The sequence below is a fragment of the Pseudopipra pipra genome, chromosome 19 (assembly GCF_036250125.1).
Source record: "Pseudopipra pipra isolate bDixPip1 chromosome 19, bDixPip1.hap1, whole genome shotgun sequence".
In the NCBI taxonomy this organism is placed as follows: Eukaryota; Metazoa; Chordata; class Aves; order Passeriformes; family Pipridae; genus Pseudopipra; species Pseudopipra pipra.
The window spans coordinates 9,785,523-9,803,191 of NC_087567.1; the positions used below are offsets into that span (position 1 = coordinate 9,785,523).

Below are 17,669 nucleotides of genomic sequence, written 5' to 3' on the forward strand. Positions count from 1 at the left end.
GAGGCTCACATTCATAAATTTGTCTTGTTTTGACCAATAACAATTAATTTTGAGATCACGCTCACTACTTCCTGTGGTTTTTCCATATTCTACTACACATTCATCAACAAAACTGTTTATTGATTTTGCCTGGACACTTTGGCAACAATACACCCTTCCCAAAAACCAGAAAAAGGTAAGAATGTGGTAACATAAATAGATATATTTCTGTGAGTATTTGTCTGTCTGTTATCCCAGTCATGAGAAGGAAGTAGAAATATTTTGTCTCTTTCTATCAACACTGATTTCTGCATCTTTCTGTGTCTTTCTCTATTTGCACAGCTGTACCTGTGCCTCTGTAGTTACACTGATTGTCCTCTCTGCCCTTTTCCCCTCAAAGTTACTCAGAGTTCAGATTGACAAGTACTGGGTCATTAGACAGGTTTTATTATCAAATTATTCCATCTGAGAACTTGTTTACATTTGCCATTACTAATGGGAAAGTCTGAATACATGGATTAAAACACAGGCAAAAAGAACACTAAGTACAAAAAAGAAATCCTAAGAGAGATGAAATGTCACAGAAAAAATATTTCTGAAAAAATTCTGGGAAAAAAAAATGGCCCATCATAATAATTAACCATTTCTCAGGGATGAAATTGCAGTTCCTCGACATGTCCTAATCAGGAAAATCCTCCTTCCTTTTGTGACCTGTAAATGATGCCATTATTTCAACTTGAGTTTCCTTGAAAGTCGTGCAAAACCCATTCCTCATGCAGATAGCTTGGAGCTGCCTGCACATTACCCTCACAGCAGCTCTCCAAAGACTTGGAAATAAATGGCTGATGATATACAGAACATTGAGTGTAAAACAGCTTTTTTTGTATGTGTTCTCATCAGAATACTGAGTGACAGCCCAGTGTTTCTTTTCTCATCTCTCAGGAGTATGAGGAGTATGGTAAAATATCTCTTAGTTATAGAGCTGAATCAGAGCCTGATGCTGTTACACACCAAAAAGTGATGGGGGTCCCTTGGGATGTTTCCTGGGCTTTATTGCTTTCCAGATTGTACAAACAAAAATCTCTGCCTCAGCTGGAGTATTTGCTGTCATTGTTGTTTTGCAGATTTTGTCCTTCCCATCAGCAATCACTCAGGAAAATTTTGAATATCTCTTCCAAAAAGTAATTCACATTCTTTTGAGTGCACCAGAACAATTCTCTTGTGTAGGCAAATTTTCAGTCTTCAATTGTACACAGAAGAAAAGGCAGAAAGGGAGAGACTTTGAAATACAAACAAAGCGCTCAAACCATGTGGAAAAAACAAACTGCTCTTGTACCAGCTAAACAAGAGAGCCTCTGTGATTTATTTAGAGAAACATGGCACCCAGGTCTGGAAGGAACAGAGGTGGGGTTTGCCAGGGACAGCTGACCCCTGGAATTCCTTGTCCAGAAGAACCAAACACGAGGGACCAGCACTGGGGCAGGACACGAGCACAGACTCGGGGCAGTGAGGTGGCCTGGGAGAGACAGACGTTGGATGTCTCAGGCCAAACACAGGCCACAGCTGGCTCAGAAAATTCCCTAAATGGAAACTACTCAGAATGTGAGAGATTCTTTGTAGGAAGCATCATCATCCTTGCTTTTCTCACTTCTCCTCACGCGTGCGCTTGTGGTTGCTCTCAGAGACAAATCACTCTGGGTGGGCTTGAAGGACCCCACCTGAACCACTCCCATTACCTTTTCTATGGCCTTCCTTTTCTTCTTTAATGAAAGAGAAAAATATTTACTGTACCACTGCCAACTGATAAGAAGTTGCCCTCAAAAAACTACTTTTCTCCAGAGTTTTGCATTCAAATATGAGCTGTACCCATAGGGTTTAAGTTTGCAGGTCAAGACCCTCTGCAGGTGATGCTTCAGAGAGTAGAATATGTCCATCAAATACAGGTTAGAAGAGCAGAGCCTCTACACTGTCCTGAAACCTTTTCCTGACACTCTCTTGTGCTTTTCTGCTACTAAACTGCTACAAAGAGTAAATGACTTTATACTGCTGGAAAACATCAGCTTCAGAATATCAGGATGTGAAGCATCAGAGAGCTGCTGACAGAGCAGGATGACACAGTTTCTTCACGGTGGTTATCACTGAATCATAGAATCATTTAGGTTGGAAAAGCCCCTTCAGCCCATCGAGTCCACTCTGTGCCCAATCCCCCCCTTGTCACCCAGCCCAGAGCACCGAGTGCCACGTCCAGTCATTCCTTGGACACCTCCAGGGAGGGCGAAATTTCCCACTAATTTCAATGTGAACAGAAAGGTGTGGGATATTTTACTTACCATATTCCCACAAACCTTCAATTGAAAGGGATGATTATTTTGCCAGAGTAGGATTTTGCCTCGTGGAGACGAGGTGCAAATAATTAATTTTTCATATCATACTTCAAATTATTGTTTCTGACGGCTGGAAATCGTTTATCACAGACAAGAGAAATAGTAACATTCACATTGCATTTTGTTTATTCTGGAGAATAAATGTGAGAGAAAAACAAAACATATCAGCTGGAATATCCAGGATATTCACTTCTTCTCCTGTGCCACCTTTGCACTGTGACATGTTGACGCAGGGAAAGCAGAATATCATTTCCAATGGTAAGATCTCCAATTATGCCAGGTCCTTCTGTGCTCTGCACAAGTGTTTACGCTTCTGGAAACGCTAATAATTGAAATGACAAGAGTTTGGCTGGACAAACACAGCTTTAAAATGTTTGTTTAATTTAGGAGAACCGAAAAGCGACAACACTGACGCACAAAACGAGCTGACATTAATTTCAAAAAAAAACCCAAAACATTTCAAAACCCCACAGTGACAGTTAACTGAAAAATGAAGTGTGGAAAACCTCTGTGTCACAGAGATGGAACAAGAGGAAGGATTCTGTTTGTCAGACTGAACACTCATTCAACTCCCCACTGGAATTTTCATTAAAAAAAAAAAAAGGAAGAAACTGTCCTTTAACGACAGTGGAGACTATTTTTGGTCTTTTAATACAGTATTGTGGATTAAAGACTGAAAAGATTAGCAGACTAATAGATATCATAACAAGGGAACATCTCCTTAGGTTGTGCTAAGTCAGTCGCACGCTGCCATTCGGGTTCACAAGATATGGTGACCTCAATAGCCCAAAATTCCTGTTTGGATGTAAATGAAATGATTTCTTATTTACAAATTATTTACAGAGTTCAACATGGTGACATTTAAATTAATTTTCTTCCAGAAAAGGTAATTTTAAAAATCAAATATCTGCCCTGCAATGCCACTAAGAAAAAAGAAAAACAACCCAGGGCATTCCAAATGCAAGTGCCAGTGGATTTTCCCCCAGATGTGTCATGCCTGTGAGACAAGGTCTGGGCAGCTCGATTTAAAAAGGTTGGAGCAGTGCTTAAGCCAACTTGTACAGTGGACTAATATTATTCAACTGGACTACAGGCTGATGCCCACAGAAAAACAATGACTTCTCATTACTGACCACTTCATTACAGGACACGAGGGAGAAAAATCAGGGGTTTTCCCCTAGAAATAATAATAATTTAAAAAAAAATAAAGAAAATGTGCAGCAAACTTTGTGCTCTCTGTGCATTTTCAACTCGTAGCATAAATATTTTGCACTCAGCAAAGTGCTCATGAGCTGTTCTCTCCAAAACATCTGGACATTTTCTCTTTTCAAACTTCAATTGATGAGAATGTCACTGATATCAGTCCTGGCAATGCTGGAACGATTGCAGTTTTAGTTGGTTCTCTTGCCAAAATGCTGGCAGCATCTTTCTGTCTTCCCAGGCAACGAAAAATCTCCCTGTGCAACGAGTAAAGGAAAACCGACCTCCGATATTTATTTTTGTCATTTTTACAGAAAATTACAAAATAAATGCAAAACTCCAAGGAAAGCCTGGCTAGATGATGATGATGATGCAGCTTACAACACTAGAATCAGAATTTTTAGAGATACAAACACACGTGGAGCTTGTCAAAGCAGCTGAGTGGCCTTCTGCAAAGCACAAGGCAGAGCTGCATCTTCCAAAGGAACCAGGAGGCCAAAAATTTCCTTTAATAAAGTGAGCACTTTTAAAAGCCTGGCCTTCATTTAGTTGTTCCAAATAGGATTTGAGCCCTTCAGAAAATCTGATTCCAGTTATTGATACCGGCCCTTTCAAAATCTGCTTCCTCTTGGGAAAGCTTCACCCTGGATTTATTACTGGAGATGAGACGATGCCACAAAGGGAAATTAGTTTATTGATATCTTCCTACTCTCTAATGGTCCCCACCATAAAAGTACCATCCTTTGGGGTACAGTTTGAGTCTGTTAACAGGATCCAGACACAGAATAATGTGATGCCATCAGCGTCAGACGTGGCCTCATCCCCAGGGGTGGATGGGGAACCTTCAACAGCAGCAGGACATTTCTAGAAAAGATTTCTAGCTCAAGACAAACTAATCTTTCCTGTCACATTAGCTCTAAACTCGTCCCCTTACATTTAAATATTCATTTAAATGTAATATTCTATTTAATATTCTTAAAAATCAGCTTGTAACAGTGGTCTTCCCTCCAGATCCAGCATTTCATGAAATTTTCAGCTCTGAGACTTAAGTTTTTAGATTTTTCAGACTTGTCAGTCAACAGTGAAGTGAGGAATCTCCCCTTTTGGAGTAATTTGCTGAGAATACAAGATTAAAATATACATATATAAGGAAAAAAATCATAGTCAATTAATAAAGATCCAGGGGGAAAAAAAATCCTAATCTTGTTATTTTGTTATTTGTATATAAACTGATTCAAATCACATATTAAAACACTGACAGAGTACCATTAAAAAGCTTCAAATGAAAGCAATGACAAGAGTTGGGAAGGTTTTGGGTTAGACCATAAGTGAGATCAGTATCCACTTTTTGATTACATGGTGCAAGAGCTGAATCATGACGAAGGTAGATTCATTCATCCAGAACACTCTGGATTCCTGCCCAGAGAGAACTTAGCAGATGATATCTGTGGGTTAATAGAGATCAGAGGATCTCTCTGGATTGGAGCTGTCGATTCCTTAGGTGATACAAATGGAAGTCTCTGCCGGAGCCAGAGCATCGATCCCGGACAGACGCGCTTTTCAATGAAGTTTTTAACGTGGATGAACGTGCCAAAGAGCTTCTCCATTGCTGATCCTCTTATCCATCACTTGGGGAGACCAAAGAATGGCAGTAAATAAATCTGGTGGTAGCTGGGCTTTCCCAGAGCGTTGTGGCAACGTGCCAAGGGAGGCAGAGATGATTTGAGAGTGTCCTCGTTTACCCGGAGAGATCCTTTATTGGGAGGGATGGAGTCATCCGAGGGTGAGGCCTGGCAAGGATTGCCCCTCTGGATTGTGGAGCAGTGAAATGCTAATGGCAGTTTGATGTACTGAAAGTGTAAAGTGCACTCCTGCAGCAGTGAGTTTTCCTTGGAGAACTTGCATCAAACCCTGACCAGGCCTGACCCCTCTCCAGCTCGTAAACAACGTGACAACCGGAGGCAGTGCACACACATATCTAAAAAATAACGAAAAAAACTAGGTCAGATGCTGCTGTCACAAAAATCTGTGGCGTTTGGCTTCATAGAAAGTGGAAAAATAACGAGGAAGAGAATCTTGAAAACTTTGTTTTGAGCTTGATGGGAGAAGAGAAGCAGCTTGGCTTGAGCGTGGAGAGCACCTTGACCCTGAGGTTTTCTCTGGTCTCTCCCTCACGACACCTGCCTGGCTTCTTCCTTGGATGTGTAACTACATCAGCCCTGAGGGAAAAGGCAAAAAGGTGGAACAAGGCAAAAAAAAGGGTGAGAAGGTCCGTGGCTCCACACTGTGCTTTTATGCTGACATCTCAAAAGTCATCCCTCACAGATCTGTTCGCTGCAGATTCAAACTCTCACGGAGAACAATTTGCCCCCGAGGCTTCAGAATTCAACATTCCCGATGAAGAAATGCCACGCAGGATTTTTTTAGACAGCCTTTAGATAAATTTATCAGAGGAACAGACTGTTTCACAATATTTGGGTCACAGTAGAACTGTGAGAGAGATTCTCTGGGTTTTCTGTGCAGGAAATGAGAAGGCGGAGAGGAGGAAGTAGCTGTAAAATGCTCTCTGGTTTTGTACACTGTGAGTTTAATGTATGTGGAAACTGGAACACCCTCATGCCTCTGTGAGAGGATACAGACCTGCTGTCACCTGGAAAACTTGTTAGTGCCGGCCCTCTGACATCTCAGATTAATACAGAGTGAGGGTTTTAATACTTCACAGTGAGTGCTTAAAGTGATTTAAGGACCAGGACTAAAATGATAATTAAAAGAGAAGAATTTGGAAACATCAGTGGTAACTAGGACTGCAGGTTACCCCTAAAATATGCTGAATATGAGTTGAAATAGTATTTTTAAGAATTATATAGACACTGTTTACTTTTTTTGTCCCTGAGACGTTCTGTCAGGTCAGTGTCTGTTACTGTGTGTTTACTTCCAATATCACAGAATGGTTTGGGTTAGAAGGGACCCTAAAGATCACCTCATTCCACTCCCCTGCCTTGGACAGGGACACCTCCCACTAGATCAGGTAATAGAAGAATACAAATAAATAATTTTACATATACACACACATATATACCTTCACTGAGAAGATAATACACTGCAAATGGGTCCTGACTTGTGGCCAACTGAACATTTTGCTAATAATTAATGTGTACATCCAAATTCTCTACACATTAAATACTAAATGCAACTGGTATAGAGAAAGTCAGGATTGTCTCAGCTTGGCAGCATGAAAGGCAATGACTGGACTGTGAATTAGCACCTGCTCCTGTGCAGGACCCCAGAGAGCTGTGTGAGCCCCCTGACCTTCACCATGTACTCCAGGAGGAGGGATGGCTGCACACAGGACAACCCAGTGACTGACAGGTGAACCAAAAGGAACAGTGAGAAGGAAGCTGGAGTCTGAATATCTGATCCTTGCAGGAAAAGGATGAGAATGCTGGTCCAGCTGCAGTCCCAAGGCCAGTTTTCATGCCAGAAAGAGCCACAGCCAGCAGGGGCTGGCACAGGGAGGGCTGAATTCAGGCCTTTCCTTAATATTCTACCTCAGTGTCCCCAGTCAACACACTCCTGTCGATTTGAGAAGATCCTGCATCTTTAACTGATTGTGTTGTGTGTTTTCTGGTTGAAGGACAGTCATAAAAGCTTGAGAACAGTGGGTGGTGCAGACCCTTTACTTGTCTGGCAGGACAGACTCCCAGGAAGTCCATGGCAGGACCAGAGGGACATATCCTAGAATATCAGGAAAACTGCAGCATCGAATAGAGAAACAGAAAAACAGGTTTTAGGAAGGACAGAAGGTCTGGTTCGTTAGCTAGGGAGCTGTTACCTTGCACTGACTTTATATCTGTCTAATTCTTGCACACTTTTTCTCCAGGAGAGATAAATTCCTGTCTGAAAGCCTTTGCCTACCTTCTTATTATCTTGTGGCCTGATTATAATATCTTTCCCTATTGTCCTGACAGCCCCAGTTGACCCAGTGTCAACAAAGAATGCTGCTGCATGATGATGACTGCTTTTCATCATCAGTTTTCTCTTAGCATCCCTCTACTTTTTTTCCTTCTTCTTTTCCCTTTTTACCTCCATTTTTAAGGCCTTTGCTGGCTTATCCTCTTCCTCTCTCCTATTCCTTACTGTACCCACTCTGCTCAGGCAGCAATGCCAGTCTCCATCATTTAATTGCTGCCTTTTCAAACACGATCTCTGCTTTGCTGCCCTTCATATTTTACCACTGCTTTTGCAAAGGCACTTTGTTCACATCCTCCTGCATATTCTCCCTTTAGGCTGTGGTAGCACAAACCCAGGTAACAATTAGACTGCTGGGATATGGTAGGGGTGATATCATCTCAGGGTGTTCCTGCACTGCTTTCCCTGCTTCCAACTGCCGTTTCTTTCCTTAGAATATAATAGGATTTGGGGTAGAAACCATCAGTCTGCTCTGCATTTGTGTGGTCTCTAATGAGACAAAATTCTGCTCCATTATTTGGTTTTCAGGAGCTGTAATATTAAATAGTTCACATGCAAAAGGAGTGGGCTGGATTTGATGGAAATTCAGATGATATATAATTGAATGCTATCACAAACACAGCAAGAACTAGATTGGTTTGCTTGTGCTGTGCCAAGGTGAATCCATACAATTACAGTTGTCTTCACAGAATCACAGAATCTTAGAACAGTTTGGGTGGGAAGGGAACTTAAAAATCATCTTCTTCCATGGGCAGGGACACCTTCCACTAGCCCAGGTTGCTCCAAGCCCTGTCCAACCTGGCCTTGGACACTTCCAGGGATGGAGCAGCCACAGCTTCTCTGGGCAACCTGTGCCAGGGCCTCACACCACCCCCCCCCAAGGAAAAATTTCATCCCAATGTCCCATCCAACCCTGCCCTCTGTCAGTTTAAGGCCATTCCCCCTCGTCCTGTCCCTCCATCCCTTGTCCCCAGTCCCTCTCCAGCTCTCCTGGAGCCCCTTTAGGCCCTGGAAGGGGCTCCAAGGTTTTCCTGGTGCCTTCTCTTCTCCAGGTGAACACCCCCAGCTCTCCCAGCCTGGCTCCAGAGCAGCCCTATGATCATCTCCGTGGCCTCCTCTGGACTTCTCCAATTACTGGGAAAGACAAGATTATTTGTAACATACATTCCAATGTTTCTTAATGCAGAGAAAAACACATTTCCACAAAGAATCCCAATACTGCAGCTACTATGCTGTTATGCGAAGTACAGAAATATTAATTTCTCAGTTTTGCCCGCAGTTTTAAGTTTCGATTTTAAGAGCAGTAAAGTTCTCACGCACAAAACGTATCGGGAAAATAACGTGCAGACAATTTAACCCCTTTTCACTCTTCTAATAGTACAGAAAACTTGGGAAGTTCCCTTCCATGGCAGAGCTCGCTGCGCCATCTGCTGCGGGCAGGGGGGAACCGCGTATGGACGACGCCAAAACGTCCCTGATTGTGCCCATTTCGTCCTTTTTAAACAGAGGAAAGGATGTAATCTTTCCTAAGGAAGGATTAAACCAGAGGCAATAAAGTTCACTACACCACTGCAGTGTGTCTTCAAGGGAAAAACTACTCGTGAAAGAGAAGAGGAAGAAGCAGGATGTGACAAATGGAAAAATAATCAGATGTAAATACAGAAAATGAAGTCAATTTTTTTCTGTTGATATAGCACTGGTACTTTGCCCTTTGGCACTGTGTATTTGGTAAATATTCTGAACAGGACGTTCACAGCCTTTTCTTTCTGAGGAGAATAGCGTGTTCCCACTTGTTTAATGTTGTGGCTAAAATTTGTGTTTTAAACGCAAACAGAAATTTCATAAAACAAATATAAATAAACAAACTATCAAAGATCCCGGCAGTAAGAGCTTGACATAACCCAGCTTCTCCTAGAGCTTCAAATGTCCCTCACTCCCCCTCACAGGCTGTGAGTCAGCAGGGGAGGAGGATACTTAGATTAGAAACACCAAACTGTGGAACAATGATTACACAAACGTTATTTTGGTTGCACTTCAGATGCTCCTGCAGTTAAAATCTGCTAAATTAGGAGAACTGCAGTATCAGAACCTCAGCTGATACCTGTGGAGTTCTGACTCCATGACCCCAAATTGCAGCACCAAAGCAACGTTTAATACCACCCAAAAATATGATTTAAGTTTGACCCCCTTGTCACACATCAGCACAGGCCAGAAGTATAATTTCAACCTTCCTGCAGCGCTGGCATCGAGCACTGTCTCTGCTGCTTTTGGTTATGTGGTAGTTGGAAGATATTTACTGATGACAGGAATTGGATCAAACAGGCCCCTGAAGCCTCAAGTTTCAGGCCAGATCATCATCTGGTGTAAACTGGCACGAAGTTGGCACCTGCCAATGTCAATGTCACTCCAACACCGATCATTTTGCCTTAAAAATATTTTGTTATAACTCTCAGGAGTCCTTGGTACATAGAAATACAGACACCCGGGTGGTAAACACGAGCTTCTTAGTGACAGTTCTATTAATTAATCCAGTATCACATTCCAGATATCCTCATCTTTTAAAGAAGCTTAGAAGACAATATTGTTTTTTTCAGCACCACCAATCCCAACGGGAGATGCTCCAAAGAAACACCCAGAGATGCTCCACAGAAACACCCAAAGAGGAGCAGTTCTGAGCTGAGATCGCTGCTTGAATCCCCGCATTATGCACCAACGCACCATGTGAGGGTTGGTTCAGCCTTTATTACCAGCAACACAAGGAACCTTCTATCTTCTGTTTACTGGCATGGGAATAAACACAGGGAGTTAATATGTAACCATCCTTTTGTGGGTGCCTTGGGTTTTAAGGGGAGAAACTCCGGCCCGAGGGTCACTCGGGACGTCGGGGACTGGCAGCGATGCACCCCCTGGCACTGCTCGTGGGCATCGTGGCCCTGAGCCACGGGGCTCTTGCAGCAAAAGGTAAGTGTCTTCCACTTCTAAGTGGGAATGAGGGAAGCTGGAGAAAACAAGAGGATTTTAAAGCCTTTAGATAATTCCGGTCAAGTGTTTTGATCAGGGATTTTCTCTGAAAGCGGTTTCTGCTCTTTTCCCTTTGCTTCCTCTGTGTCTCCCCACGGTGAGGTGAGTGGCTGTATACAAAAGAATAAAATGAAGGAAAATAGAAGAACTATTGACAGAAGTTTTGGGCTGCCTGCATTCCAGGGGGCACTGCATGTGCCTGGAATTAACCTGCTTCATCCTTCTGCCCAGCTCCTGCTCACCTTGCTCTCCCTTCCATCCAGCACAGCTTCTGCCTCACTTTTCTCCTCTTTCCCCCACATCAAGGGCTCTGGGGACTGTTTCATGCACCTTCTCCTTCTGTTTGCCATTCATTTTTCCAGCCCAAGCTCTGTGTCCCTGTCCTCTCCCCACAATCCCAGTAGGAGCCTCTCTCCCTGTCCTCTGCAGGAGCACAGGCTGCACCCCCCGTTCCTCCCTCTCTGCTCCCTCCTGTTCTCACCCTCTGGGTTTGTTCATGCTGTCAACACATTAAAGCTGGTTTGGAATCAGAGCTGTCTGATGTAACAAGAGGGTTTGCCCCAGCAAAAACCAGAGAAATCAGAGAAAACCAAATTTAATTACGAGAAAAAATTTAGATTACAAAGGAAATGCATTAGTTTGCTTGTAAGCCCCTCTTGCCCTCTTCTGTCCAAAGTAATTTGCCATAATTGACTCATTTTGCAGACCACCTTCATAAACCTATTTTGAAGGAAAAGTCAATTTTAGCTAAAAAAGTGACACCAAATCTAACTGGGGGCATTGGCAGAGCTGCTAAGGAGAAGAAGAAGAAGATATTTTTTCCTGGCTAATAATTATGGCAGCCATCAGCTGCCTCACCGAGGCACGCACAGGACAGGAAGGTACCATAACTCCAATTTTCTACCCGGTTTCTTGTAAAGCCTCTCCTTTCCTCCAGTGTGTCCCAGGCCTCCAGAAGTGCTGTTTGCCACAATTAACGTGGACAAGCAGGTGTATGAAGTGGGTGAGGAGGTGGAATACACCTGCAGGCCTGGGTTCATGCCCAACAATGGCCAGAGGAAGTACACCTGCCTCCCGACCGGCAAGTGGGCCTTCAACACCCTGCTGTGCCTCCGTGAGTAACCCCCTGCCGTGCTTTGAGACCCCCAAAAATCTGATTCCCAAGTCCAAGCCCCCCTCCCACAACTCACCCCGGTGTGAGAGGGGTTTTCCAGACACAACAGAAGACTCGATATGGGGGGAAGGGAATTATATTACAATTATTACACAAATAAATATTATAATACGTTATATACACAATTCTAACGATCTCTCCTATGATAAAGCAATATTTACATTGGATGAAATCTCTTTTCCCTCCAGTAAAAGTCCAGAAGGGAAGAAGGAAAGATCCTTTCCACGTTCAGGGCAGCAGTGTCTCTCTCTACAATGCAGCAGTCATTGCTGGAGTTGTTGTAGTTAGATCTCTCTCCGTTACACCCCCAAATCCTGCTCCCACCCTGATGCTGGGCACTGCTCTGGAAAGGGGATTTATAGGCCATGTGAGGGATCACATGAGTTTAAACAGATATACCTCCAGCTCCAGTTGTTCTTCCCTTATGTGCTGGGAGACAACAGGGTATGGGAGGGGAGAGAGGTGGGAATAGGGGAAGGATCTTCCCATCCATGTCCCACGGCTTCCACATTATCCTCTGCTCCTGGACGGGGATGGAGGTTGGACCTGGACATGGGGAACCTTCATCTGCCCCAGCCCAGCAGTGCTTGTGCTCTAACATCAGTAACCCCTGCATTTATTGTATCCCTCGCCATTCATTTTTATCATTTCGCTGCACTGAAGTTATATTCCTCAGACAATCAAATGCTAAAAGAATATTCAATCAAAAGAGCTTCAAAATTACTATATTTTCACACAAACAGAACATCCAGACTTATGAAACGTAGTACATGGGAGTAGAGAAATGTGAAGGACACAGGATGAACCTTTATGATCAACTTGTTCCCATCATAATGAAATCATTATTTCATGCCTCGTGAAATAACATTATCTTTTCTTTTTATCTTTAATTAACAGCAAAGAGATGTACCCCTCCTGGACCCTTGGAGAATGGAAAAATTGATTTTGTAGAACTCCAGTATCAGAGTACTATAAATTTTTCATGTGAACCAGGGTAAGCATTCCCTTCCTCATACTGTTAAATAAACAACCTAAATCACTATGTTACATTCTAGTATCACCCACTGCCATATTGCAAGGCAGAGAACTTGGAAAACTGCACATAAAAACTCATCTACACTTTGGAAATTATTTTTAAAAAGCCTATCTAGTGATCCTCTGTTCAGTCTTGGCTGTAACATCCTGGAGCTTTGCTACTCCAAAGCAAAGTCTTACAGATATGGAAACTATCAAAACAGCAGAGATTTTATGCAAAGATTTATTCTGGAGTGCTTTCCCCTGCTTTTTAAATCCTCTTATTACATCATGAGATGAAATCCTACAGCAGAGAGTGGATAATCTCCAGCAAAGTTGTTGTGCTCTTCGGCTCTGGAGACTGGAAATTGTGTTTCTGTGCCTTTCCAAGCTGAATAAATGAAAACAAGAGGTTAATCCTCATTTGGTCCCTGCAGTAAAGGCACTTTTACTCAAGGCTACTCGCTAATTTAGAAATGAGGATGCATTCAAAGAAAAATAGTTATGGTTAATGCAGGGAAATATTTGAACAGAATTTCATTTTACTTGGGTAATTAATGACTAAACAGTCCTTACCTGGAAGGTGAGACACAGCCTGGAGTTCACTGAAGTATCAACAGTCTCAACTCTCTCATTCTGCAAAACAGGAACAAGATAAGGAATAAATAAATTCGGCTGTGACACCAAATGCAGCAATGGGACTGGATTGGATGTTGCTAATTATAATTTACTGGTTTTCAGCTGTGTGATATTAAAATGAGAGACACATGCTGACTATTTCTTTAAAACTCAGAGTAAAGGCTAATAATGTAAGTGCAGAGGAAGGGAGAGAAGCATTTAGTGTGCATATGGAAACTGAAGTGAGTGTCTGGCATTAAAATATAACAATGTAACTTTAGTTCTTAAGAGTGTTGAGTTCTTTGCAATATTTGATCCTAATTGCCATCATTAGCTAGGAAGTCCTCCCAAGAAACCATAACATTTGCATTAGCAATCACAGATAAATGTTTGCTACCTACAAATATCCATAGTATTAATCAGTCGTAGAAGTTAATACATAAAACAGAACATATAATTGAAAAAAAGCAAAACATCTTCTTGTATCCAGCCTTCTGCCCGGATCTTTGCAATACTTGAATATTAACAATTTTTTCATATTTGAATCCAAAATTCAGGAAGAGCTGGACTAGTGAAGGATTTCAGAGCTGGACTCTTTAAGTCTGTTCATGAGAAATGTTAATTTTTCTTGCAGAGAACAACTTGATTTTTGTCCCTGTTCCTTAAGCTCTCTGATAACCAGTATAGTATCTTTTTTTTTTTCCAGCTACAACCTCGTTGGGTCAAAAACAAGCCAGTGCATGTCAGATGGAAAGTGGACTGGAATTTTTCCACAGTGTCAACGTGCGTATTTCAAGACTAAAGAACTACTCTACTCTTACTCTCATTCCAGAAAGACTCTTTTCCATGGCTCAGAGTAACATTTACTCTTATTCAGAGCTCTTCCACAGTGCAGTGCAAAAAAAATGGTTAGGAAAAATCCAGCAGAACCCTGGATGTTTGGTTTTAGGTCTGTGGGTTTTAGAGAAACACAGTTTAAAGGTCTGTACAAAAGGCCAGGATCAGGGATGCTATTTACAGCTGGAGGTAAGATGTTTATCCACTCAAATTCCTCCTCCCTGCGTATAAAAAGAGGATATTGTCATGCCTTTGCACTGTTATACAGGGTTTTGCTCTAACCTGTCCTGCATAAAGACTTTACTGAAAGAGCAATAATATTGTCTGAGAAATACAGCAAAAATCATGAATTCCATGCTCTAGGACTCCTGAGACCTTTAATGTGAACTATTTGTTTGGTCAGCTCTGACTCCATGAAGGGCACTGTGGGTTCATTTAGTTACAAACACGTTGCTCCTCTGATTCCAGGAATAATTTGATCTCTGATTTTCTCTGATCTCTCTCTTTAACTTCCATGAACGCTGTGCTTTTCCAGCGGTGACTTGTCCACCTCCCCCCATCCCGGAGTTTGGAGTCCTTTCCTACCGGCGCTCAAAACCTGGAAACGTTTCTCATTTCCTGGACACCATCACCTTCGAATGTGTCCCCCCCATGGCACTTTTTGGGAATGAGACAGCCACCTGCACGGCCAACGGGACCTGGAGCAGCATTCCAGAGTGCAAGGGTAAGGAACACCTGAAAATACACCCTAGAATTGTATGTTCTATACAGAGCTACATGAACAACCTTAATATTTTATTTTTTATTAACAACCGTTATTGCAAACGTGCAGCAGAATTATTCTGCAATTCGTGCCCGTGGATGTGAGGGGGTTGCTCACATGACGTGGCATTGCCAAAATATTTGCTGCAGGTATAAAGGTTATATAAACAAACCCTGCTAAATGGAGTTCCCAGTGGGGAACCTGAGCCTGGCCTCCAGTGTGCAGCCAACATTTTATTCTAAGCTTGGATTCATCGAAGAAACAATCAACCTCACCCTTAGTCCTAAGAACTTGCAGTGAAACTATGCCATGTTTAAGTAGTTTTTTGCTATAACCACAGACTGATGTGTATTTAAAACAAGTAATGTTTGTTTATTTGTGGTGGTTTTCTAAGCTGTGTTTTCCTGTGCAAGGGGCTGAAATGAACCACTGTGGGAGTTTTATGTGTTTTTCAGGTGTATAATGTGTTTTTTTAGACCCGTGACATGGATAAAGCTTTGGTTTTTTTTGGTTTTGTCCCACAGTTGTCACCTGCCCCACTCCAATAGGGATAGAAAATGGATTCATAGAGTTTGCTGTCCGCAGGACGTACCACTACAACGAGAGTGTCAGCTTTGGCTGCCAGCCCACCTATGTGATGGAGGGATCCAAGCATTCCCGGTGTGAAAAGTCTGGAAACTGGTCCACAAAACCGATTTGTAGAGGTATGCACACACCACCTGTTAGAAACCACAGAAAACTGAATTTTCCTGTCAGACTCTGCCTGTTCCTTACTGCTCTGTGCAGGAGCTGCCTTCAAAAGGAAACCAAAATCATAGTTGCAAGGCCCTGATAATCTAAGACCACTCCCAACATTGAACATTGTACGAATGTAGGTATGAATGGTATGATTATATGTATGAATGATGCATCTGAATTGACTTCAATAATCAGCCACATAACTTTTTTTTTTTTGTCTGAGTATTTCCTCTCCTCTTCCTATTTAATATCATTAGAAATTTTACTGAGGCTGGATTTCCACTGGAAATTTTTGACCCTCTGCTTCGGGATCTGAATTTTTTCAGCATTGTAATGCCAGAAGTTCTCTAGGTATATGTGGGACACATTGTTTTTCATTCCAAAATGGCACTTGTACAGGAATCTGATGGCATCTACTCCTCCCCTTTTCAAATCCTTACATCTTCCTTATAACTGCTTTTTTTTTTTACAGCACCATGTAAGATACCAGTTAAGAAAGCTGTGGTGTTATACAATGGGGAGAAGAAGAGAGTTCAGAACGACCTCAAGGAGGGCATTCTGCACGGGGAAACCGTGTCCTTCTTCTGCAAGAACAAGGAAAAATCCTGTGCCTACACCGTGGACGTGGCGTGTGTGGATGGCAACTTCACCCTCCCTGCCTGTTTCAAAGGTAGGACCGAGGCTGATCCCAAACCAGCTTCTGGTGTGGAATCACAAGTGCTTTAGTGTGGGGGGCAGTGTCATAGTTCATCCTCAAGCCCTCTTTGAGTGGTGAATTCATCTGCCTTGGACTGGAGTTATTGGGTGTTTTGGAGAAGGAAATGATGCACAGCAAGAGGTTTTTTTTTTTTGATACATCAAAGCCCTGCTTTAATTCCTGTCCTGTTCTAGAAAGTGCTATTTAAAGTGGTCTAGCCCAAAGAAAAGGCCATAGGTAAAAGTATTCTGGGATTTCATGAATCCTTGAATCAGCACCTTCTCTAGGGGTAAAGAGCCTGAGCACTGCTGCAGCCTCAAAAACCTGATTTTTCCCTCCTATTCTGCTGAATTATTCCCACCTTATGCTGATCAGAAACACACTTTGGACCAAGAGTGATAAAAAGCAGCTGATATAGCTCTGGTGAGGAATTGATGCTGGAGGAACTGCTTCACAGGCACACAGGCTTTTAGAAGAAATAAACAGCCAACACCCATGTTTGTTAGAAAAGGGAATGTTTTGCGTTTGTTTTGTCAACATTCCTTGCACAGAATTTTCCTTGTAAGTTTTATTTTCATTTGAAAGTGGAGGAAAAGCACAGACTACCCCCCATGAAAACATCTTCCCTCACATTTGGCAGGGCTTCTGATGCAAGTAGCTTAGCTTTCATTGCAATCAGTGCACTTCTTCAAGATGTTTTACTACAATGCAAAGAGTTGTTTTCAGACGTGTTTCAAGAATTTAACCCAAGTTCTCGTTTCCAACAGAACGTGGCTTTTTTTCAACTCTCGTGAAGAAGGACCCATCAGACATGAAACCATGTGAAGATGAAGCATGAATGAGAGAAATAATACAGTCCTAAATTTCTGCCTTACTGAGACAGAGCCTTTCACATACGAGAGGAAAGTGTAAACTTCCAGGTGAACTCCAGACTCCAGGAATGCAGTCTCACCTTTTCCCTCCCACAATCCCCACCAGCCTCTTCCACAAGCTATGACACATTATTTCAGCCATTAACCTCCATTTTCTCTTCTCTGCCTTCTTCCACATCCCTGCAATGCTGCTTCTCTTTGATATTTCCAAAATTTATACAACTGTAAATGACTTCCTCAATAGCAGTCGCTTTACAATAAAGTGATTTTCAGCCACTAGTGTGTTCCTATTTAATATTACCTAATCATCAATTAAATCCTTTAGCTCTGGACTGATTTACACTGAAAGGCCTTAAGCATTGGTAATTACCTGGGTTCTGATTCCATTAACACTCCCCTGTGA

General features: G+C 42.3%; 1 protein-coding gene across 2 annotated transcripts; it reads left to right on the plus strand.

Annotated features, from left to right (window-relative positions):
• The first annotated feature begins 10,347 nt into the window (after positions 1 to 10,347).
• Positions 10,348 to 17,542, plus strand: APOH (apolipoprotein H). Of its 2 annotated transcripts, XM_064676106.1 has the most exons (8): positions 10,348 to 10,493; positions 11,491 to 11,667; positions 12,625 to 12,721; positions 14,066 to 14,142; positions 14,732 to 14,920; positions 15,484 to 15,663; positions 16,170 to 16,367; positions 17,162 to 17,542. In XM_064676106.1, exons 1-8 carry the CDS (start codon positions 10,430 to 10,432, stop codon positions 17,230 to 17,232), a joined length of 1,053 nt encoding a protein of 350 aa, XP_064532176.1. In that variant the 5' UTR covers positions 10,348 to 10,429; the 3' UTR covers positions 17,233 to 17,542. The 2 variants fall into 2 exon arrangements, with proteins under 2 accessions (XP_064532176.1, XP_064532177.1); XM_064676107.1 differs by lacking the exon at positions 11,491 to 11,667 and having other exon boundaries at positions 10,367 to 10,493.
• The last annotated feature ends 127 nt before the right edge of the window (positions 17,543 to 17,669 follow it).

Excerpts from the sequence above, each read along its gene's own strand:
- APOH (XM_064676106.1), top strand. The coding sequence starts at position 10,430 with ATGCACCCCCTGGCACTGCTCGTGGGCATCGTGGCCCTGAGCCACGGG. Across the intron at positions 15,664-16,169 it reads CACAAAACCGATTTGTAGAG|CACCATGTAAGATACCAGTT; the intron begins GTATGCACACAC and ends TTTTTTTTACAG. Across the intron at positions 16,368-17,161 it reads CCTCCCTGCCTGTTTCAAAG|AACGTGGCTTTTTTTCAACT; the intron begins GTAGGACCGAGG and ends CGTTTCCAACAG.